This window comes from Pterocles gutturalis, unplaced genomic scaffold (genome assembly GCF_000699245.1).
Source record: "Pterocles gutturalis isolate BGI_N339 unplaced genomic scaffold, ASM69924v1 scaffold10516, whole genome shotgun sequence".
Lineage (NCBI taxonomy): Eukaryota > Metazoa > Chordata > Aves > Pterocliformes > Pteroclidae > Pterocles > Pterocles gutturalis.
Window position 1 is genome coordinate 16,010 of NW_010097861.1, and position 8,723 is coordinate 24,732.

The window sequence follows — 8,723 nt, forward strand, 5'->3', positions numbered from 1 at the left end:
GGCTTGTATGGCTGTCACTGGAAGCACATCAGTGTGGCCCAAGGCATTACTACTGCTTTAGAAAAAGGTCTTTGCTGTCCACTGGTCAGCAGTGTGGAGACATATATGAAAACTCTTGCCCTTTGTCAGTCAGATTGTTAAGGGATTATTCCATCCTCCCCAGTAATTTATGCTCTTTGTTTCAAGCGTAGCAACATAAGTACCATCTTTCCACTACACTCAGCTGTGGTGCGCTTCTGAGCTATGCTTGCATGCATAGGAGAAGACTATTCCCCAAGAGAGCAATGTAGGGACAATTAGAAACTGACCCTGAAGTATGCGAGTTGAAGCCCCAGGTTAGTCATGTCATGTGCCTGTGTTCAGCTCTAGGGCCTGGACATGGAAGGACATGGACCTGTGTCCACAGAAATTATCAGAGGGCTGGAACACCTTCCCTGTGAGGACAGGTTGAAAGAGTTGGGGTTGTTCAGCCTGGAGAAGAGAAGGCTCCAGGGAGATCTTACAACAGAAGGTCCCTTCTAACCCAAACATTCCTACGATTCTATGTAAATTGAGGCTCTAGCATTGACCCTAGAGCTATCTGGGATCCATTAGAGTAGAAGGAGCCTTTGACAGAGAAACTCTACTCTCAGAGTAATTGAATAAAGTTCTTTTGTTCTTTAAAAGTTTAAGTATACAATAGAGAGAAGACACAACTGCATTTTACCTTCAAGACCACAACCAAATGATCAGCCTACGAGGGAAAAAATCTCACCGAATTTAGGTTCAGAGATTATTTCAGAGTTGTCCCACTGAGTGTGGATTGGGTACCAGAGAAATACAATCTCCTGTAGCAACCTCCAAGTATATTATATAAAGTCTGTATTAGTAATGAGGCATACATATATTATCTTGGCATCTGTATCTTAATGTTTAAGTAAAATAACTTTTGGATTTTCAAATAAACTGTCTTGCTGTCTTTGGAAAGAAAACAAATACCTATTAGTTATTTACAATCAAGTTGTCTTTCTGATCTTTGCCTGTGGAGTACTCCCATTTTTATTTCTCATTTTGACTCTGTGGTTCTCTCTAATAAGTAAGTCAAGCTGGACTTACTAAGTTTACTTTTATCTTTGTTCATATTTTGCTAAGTTGCTGTTCATAATATACTTAACCCTACTAAATGATATAAGTAAGGCTATTGGCTGTTACAGATCTAAGTGGGGTTGCTGGGAGGAGGGCAAAGAAGGATTTGATGTGTTGGTTGGTAAGCTTTTTAGAATTTTGTTTAATATGCCTAACTTTTAAGGGAATGGGCGGAAAAAAAGAGGTTGCTACATGCTGAGTTCATTCCTTTGCATCTTGATTGTTTCTAGTTGTTGGTGAAAAGGAGAAGGCAAGTGGAACAGTTAACATCCGCACCCGAGATAACAAGGTCCATGGTGAGCGTACAGTTGCAGACACTGCGCAGAGACTGCTGGAACTGAAATGCTCTCGCTCCAGACAAGCTGAAGAGGAATTTTAACACCATCTGCTCTACCTGGCATAAAAAGGAATTCTAGTTTTCCTAATTCAGTTAACCACAGAGTTTTTGTGCTGAACCAGATTTGAAATATATTTCACATTGGACCTCTTGCTCATTTAGCAGAGAATTTTCTTTAGTTAGAAATGTTTCTTTTTGTGAAAATCAAATTTTCACAAGCCTTGAAGTAAAATTTCCTGTCCTCTGGCCAATGACAGATGAAGCAAGATGAAATTACTTTCTGTGACTGCAAGGGAGAATGGAAATGTTAATCAGGGATACCCATAGCATTCTAACTACCCTGTTAAGAATAAAATACATTTTGATAACAAATGTTTTTCATGAAAGTTAAACAAAAGATCTCAGGCTTAACATAGTAACCATGCACTGCAGCAGCTTTTGGAGTGTCTCCTTTAGGAACAAAAGTTATGCCTTCCAGTCTTGTCTGCTGGTCTTACACCAGTTAAATATATTGACTTTGAACAGTTCCCGATCATATGAACAGGGTAATGAACAGAGGTCTCCTACTTCAGAGTGCTTGGTGCCACTGGGAGTGTCTCAGCTCTCACTGTGTGACACTCCTGACTTGGGGCCAGCTGCCACAGAGCACAAACTGCTAACCAAAGCCAGCTATACCCTTTCCCACAGGCAGTATCTGAAATGTGCTGACTCTACAGGTAGGGTCGTATAAGGGGGATAACACTGTCTGGAAGAAGTAGGGCATAATAGGGCCAAAGAAACAGCTAAGAAAAGGAAGATTCTTGGGAACAGTGTTTCTGTTCTTATCCCTTTCAGTAAGGATGTACATGTTACAGCAAAAACAAGAATGTACTGAGCTAAAAAGGATAATGATTATTTTTTTTAGACAAATGCTATTTTTTCAGTTTAGCAGGTAGAGTTCCATTCAGTGGAACACTTTCTTCCCAAGTCTCTAGTCCAGGACATCACATACTCTGCAGCTCCTCCTATCTCACAGTTGAGAGATCTCATCAATTGGTTTGGGGTTTGGTCTTTTTTTCTTTTTTTGCACATCTGGCTATCTGTCTGCCAAGAGGCAAATGTCTGTCACTGACAAAAAATAAAATGGTCTGAGTTTTTTGTTTTGTTTTGTTTGGGATTTTTGTTAACTGATCTGAACAGCTTCCAAAGGTGGTTGATAACTGTTCCTTTAAAAAGAAAGCTGTTGATGCAGCCTTAGCAAAGGTCAGACAAATCTGAGGATGGGTCTTGAACCATCCTGTCCTTTGAAAACCTCCAAGTCTCAACATTTCCTTTATTATCTGGGCAGAAGCATTTAATCTATAACTTTTCTCACCGATCTTTCTCAGGGGTGATGGTGACACTTTATTGAGACTTGAGCCCATTGTGAACTCAGTTTCACCAGCCCACAACTTCTAACGAAATCTATCTCCTTCTTTCGTTCATTCAGACTAAATGTTCCATCTAACTGCTGTGGGGAAAAAAAAAAGGTGGGTAAACTGATTTTCCACTGCCTTGCTGCTTTCAAAATTATTTCGGTAATGGTTAAGTGTGTTGTTATGTATTTTGCACTAGCTTTACTTTGCTGTGGAGTGACTTGCTCATGAGAAACAGTGGAGTCAGATGTCAGCTATCCCTGGGGTAGCAGGACTTCATCAAATGTTGGAAAAAAAACAGGGAAAAGGAGCCACTACCTCTGTTTCTCTCTAGGAATCATGCCTCAAATCACCTTTCCTCTAGGCTGGTGTATTTGTTGATTCTTCCCAGAGAACTCTGCCTTTTGTTTTGCAGGGATCCCTATGCACCCTAGCATTAAACTGCCGCAGTCACGTGATGCGATGCTGATGCTGTAAAATGCAAACCACTACCATGTATGCCTCAGTAGGTGTCAGTCATGGACAAGTTACCCTTCTACAGAAACCTTATTGATTTAGATCATGCTTTTAAATACCTGTGTTATAATATATATATATATATATACACATATATGAATACATTACTAGAAACAACATCTAAGGGTACAATCATATAAAATATGTACCTCCAGCAAGGCATGGACAGAACTGAGGTGTCTACATCCAAATTGTGAGCAGTGCAGTGCTGCACTCAAGTGCCATCTAAACTCATTCTCTCTGCTGGTTTAGGTTCTGTAGCTGCCAAGAGCTGTGGATGCCTGGAGAAGCAGAACTGGCCTTGCCTGAGCAGCACATCCTCTCTCTTGGTTCAACCAGAAGTCCTGTAAAGAGCAGGGTTTGGTCACTGCTTATCACTTTTGGTAAGACTAAGCCTAGACAAAGTACTGTGCTTGTCTCCTAAGGCAGGAGGACACAACTTTGGTGTCATTGCTTAATGGTGGAAACACATCAAGAAGGAGAGGAGCCTCTGTATTGTTCTTTCCAGGGTCTGAGAAGGCTGAAAGTCACCTTCAGTTCTTCAGAGCATGCTCAGATTACCAGCATTAGGCAAGAGAAATACAAAATGTTTGCAGCTTTTTTAGTCTGTATCTCCATAGGCAGGTTTTCATGGGTGTGTAAACCACCTCGTGTTTACCACAGACAACTCCATGCCATGGGCGTTTCCTATGGCGTAGCTGATAAGGTGCAGCTCCAAATCTGCTTTACTTCACTAGAAGTTTTGTTTGCTCGTACCTTAAAGCAGATTTCAAAGCAAATTGCTGAAGGAGGCACAGAATGACAGTGATGGAAGATACCTAACCTTGATAGATCATCGAAGTATATACAGATAAGGTCTCGCAGGAATTTTTTTCTGTAAAACTCCTCAGCTCTGCAAACTCCCCTGAAAGTTTCCCCTGGCCCAGAGTCATCTGGATGCTGCCATGACCAATTGTAATTCCACTACACTAAGACTCTTCCTGTGACATTTTGGGATGAAATTCCTATAGCAGCTGATACTACTTCCTCACTTACGCCACTGGGACAATCTGATGCAGTTTCAATATTCAGATTGAATAATGTTATGTTGACTCCTGTATAAGCAGGGAAGCATCACCTGTAGGCAGAACCCAGCTGTAAGATAAATTGTTAATTGGTATAGGCATCTTTACTTTCAGTCTTGTCCTGACTACATTTTTTTCCTTCACATACAGACCCAGCCCTCTGTTAAAAAAAAAGAAAAAAAAGAAAAAAAAAAAGTTTGCCAAGTCTGACTTCTCCCATGTTAGAGTTGGGCAAAATTAAGAAGTCTTTGAAAACTCATTTCAGGTCTTCAGCTCATGCCCTGTATAATTCATGATTGTTTTAGCCTTCTCTACCTCTTCTTAATTGCACAGTCAGTTCTGGCAAAGATCTAAGAAACTGGCCTGTGAAAGTTAAGCATTGCTAGAGGCTATGCTTATTAAAAAAGATGGCACACACTGCTTGGTGTTTAAAGAGTATTTCCAAAACCACTCACCCTTTCTACACACTAGTGTTTTCCATTTGACTTGGACAGGAATAATCCTTCACAGTTGTCTGGTTGCAGCTGATGCCTTGTTAGCCGCTGTGATTGAGCATGCCCATGCAGAATGAGCTACATCTGGATTTGCATCAGAGTTAAGTTTTTTCGCACTGGAGAGGCCTCCGGAGCAAGGCATGCATTAACATCTTCTGATAAATTAGTACAAAGAACGTGCACGCGGATAAACTGAGGCAACCAGGGACATTTTGTAGTGTTCTCAGACACTTAAGATGAATTATCTAGGCTACACGCTTAGTTTCAATACACAAGTTATCTATCCCTCTCAAAACAATTGCCTTCAATGGGATCACAAAGCTTTCTGCAAACAGGAAAATGTTCTGAGATACGCAGGGGCAGCTGTGAAAACTAAAAAAAACCAACCATCAAGCACGACTAAATTGTTCAACATCCAGAAAAAAAAAGAATATTGATGCCAATTAAACATGACAGGACTCCCACAAGGCAACTGTATATACCTATATGTATTAAAAGATAAGGTAGCAAGGGACCACCAGAATGAAGGCACAACAGCTGAATCCATAGTGCATCCTGAGATGGCCTTGTCTTCCCAAAGTCTTTGGAACTGCCTCTCCCTGGAATTCCCACTGAGAGAAGCAGAAACAGGACAAAATTTGGCAGAGGGGATCAGAGATTAGGCAAGAAAGCATGGAACAAAGACAGGCAGTGCTCTCCACGCTGACATCCAGATGCAAAGTACAATTAAGCTGCGTGGAGTCTGAAGCGTCCCACCCTGTGATGGGTTTATCTCAGTAGAATAGAAGAGAGCATGTGCATGCCAGTTTGGGGCTGACACTGAAAGCACCTTTTGCTATCTATCACAGGAAGCAAAAGGCTTATAAACCAGACATTTATTGATTTTTTTATATTCCTGAAACATAACTCCTTAGTTTGGGAATGCTTAAAACTAACCCTTGTACATTTGAGTGTGTATGACAACATCAGCACAAGTTAACATAATGTTCTGCAAGTGCTTAAATGCATAATGACATTAATTATGTTTAATATGTGATTGCTCAATAGTACACTTCAAGAACAAACTGTAACCTGTCTACAGTACATTAGCAATAAAAGGAAAATTTCTCTGTAGTTTTGTTTAATGGGATAAAGGCCCACAAGGATGTGAAATCTCTACCCCTGTGTATCTGCAAAGATGTCAGGCTGCACACTGGAACAGCTTCAAATGAAGTAAGCAATGGACTTCTTAGCTATGAATATGAGTATGAATATGGAAGGACAACTCCTATTGGTGCAGCCGCCAAAATGTCAAAATGGGTTGTATTAATAAATGTACCTTTCCAAGAAGCCATTCCCAGCTGAGAGTTAATAATCATACAATGACATTAATTCATAAATACTCCACTTAGGTCTGGGAAATGAAATCACACATCTGTATCCTGAGTTCTGGTCTCCACATCTACAGATGGTGTCAGTAGAGGGATCAGGTGGAGTCCAGATACCTTCAGATCATACTAATAGGACAAAGGGATCAAATAGAGACTTTCTTCAGGAGTAAGATTTCTTTCTTTAGGATTTTTAAACCACTGGAGGTCTTTGAGCAGATCATCCTGGACAGACTGTACATCTACTTTACTACCAAGGTTCCCATTTCTCACACTGAAAGGCAGATATCCCTACATTCCTCAACATTAACAGGCTGACCTATTGATACCTTTTATTGACAGAGATACTCCTGAGATGGTTCACAAGGTGGAAATAAAAACAATTTCAGAACATTTCAGTTTTAGTTTCCAATCACAGAATCATAGAATGGTTAGGGTTGGAAAGGACCTTAAAGATCACCTAGTTCCAACACCCCTGCACGGACAGGGACACCTGACTGTCAGAGGAATGCAGCATTTAGCCTGGCTGGTTGGGAAAGAAGAACAACTCACTGATTTAGAAAGCTGACAAAAAGCTGTTTAAAAAATGCTCACCCCTTGCAATTGAATTCAAAAAAGGTCTCAGCATCTAGAGTGAGTGGAACTCAAATGGAAATTAGATCCCCGTCTCAGTCTGTAACTGATTCTGCAACCAGCTGCTGCCTGACCCTGAAGTATCTAAACTGTAGAGGCTATGTCTTACTCGTCTTTAAACTCTCCACTTGCCATGCACTGAGTCCCTGTCCCAGCTGTGGAATCCCCCATTTGGTACCCTCCTCTGCCTGAGGGGATTCAAACCCAAATCCCCAACATACAAAGAAAAGCATGTTGTGAGGTTGGGGTCTCTCCTTATATAGAAAAAGACACAAGAGAATGGAAGAGAGTAAGGAAATACACAAAACAAGGCCTGGCTGTGCTGCCTAGTAGATCTGCATCTCTTACCGGGGGTTTCAAACACATTTCTACTTTACAGTAAGGAGCTACTCTCTTCTAGCTACCAGCATGTAAAGTCAGGATCTTTCTTTACTATTTCTGGTTTAATGAATCTTGAATTCCCAGCAATTATCTCCTGAACTTTCAAGATGCTCCACATAGAGCAGCTGGAGCACAAGGTGGAGTGATGTAGTGTGTGGCTTTGTGTTCTCAGCAGAAGAATACTATGCAAAGCTGTACTTTGTTTACACAATAATCTGTTGTCTTCCAATTAATAAATTCATCAGGACAAATATAAACCACCGATAAGGTCATTTGGATCATCCCTACATATGGAAGATAGTGCAGGGACATTATGGCAAGCTCTCACTCTTTGTCTAGCAGTTTTTCCAAGTAAATGGAAGAATGTAGCACCTATAGTTTGTGACATCAGTCTACACATGAATTAAGACATACCAAATAATGCAGTTTTTCCTTCTATGTCAATGAAGAAAAGCAAGTATTGCATTGCTTAGGAACATCTGTCTTGTACTACCCATTAAAACTTGAGATGGAGAGAGGTACCAGTATGGAACTGTGCTGGCTTGACCCTGTCTGGAAACCAGGTGCCCACCTGTGATGGGTTTGCCCTTGGCTGGGGGCCAACTCACACACACCCACTCACCCAATTCCCCCCCGACCAAAGGATAGGGGAGAGAAGCAAAGGGGTAAAGGGAAAAAAGGACTCGTGGGTTGAGATAAGAACGATTTAATAATTAAACTACAATAAAATTGAAACTACTACTATATACAAATATACAAATGAGTGATACACAGTGATACTGCCCCCCCACCCAATGACCAAGACTCAACCTGTTCCCGGCTAATGATCCCGGAGCAGGGAGAGTCCCGAAACCGCATTCACGGAACGGAGATAACAGTCCAAGCATCCCAGATCAAGAGCTTACTGGAGTGGGGGGGGGAGGCCTTGGGAGAACAACCACCTGGAGCGAGATGACCCAGACCAAAAGAGATCCGGAACCAAAAGGGGTCGATCTTCCGTAGGGTCCTCACCTATATACTGGGCATGACATGTATGTTATGGAATAGATTATTGGCCACTTTGGGTCTCAATCCCAGACCTAAGATCAAATCCTGGGCTAGTAACTGGGACTGTGCTCCCTCCCAGCTTCTCCAGTCTGCAGACAGCCAGAGAAGCTGAAAGACCTTGGCAGTCGTGTAAGCATCACTTTTTATCAGCTTTCTTCTGAGCACAAATCCAAAACAGAGCCTCTTGCTAGCTATTATGAAGAAAGTTAACTCTGTCTCAGTTTAACCCAGGACATTCTCCACCCCTTATTCCATACCATTCATGTCATGTCACTATTTTCCCTTAATCTATGGACCACCCCTCCATTTAGTCGATGACTTTGGGCTCCAACTGTTATGGCAATCTTTCAAGGCAGGAAAAATGA

General features: G+C 41.4%; 1 protein-coding gene across 1 annotated transcript in view; it reads left to right on the forward strand.

The window, feature by feature from the left end:
- TARS (threonyl-tRNA synthetase) overlaps positions 1-1,504 on the forward strand; it is a 17,363-nt gene extending 15,859 nt beyond the window's left edge. The window contains exon 18 of the mRNA XM_010086821.1: positions 1,356-1,504. Within this exon, the coding sequence (XP_010085123.1) occupies positions 1,356-1,504 (149 nt within the window). The remainder of the gene's footprint in view (positions 1-1,355) is intronic.
- The last annotated feature ends 7,219 nt before the right edge of the window (positions 1,505-8,723 follow it).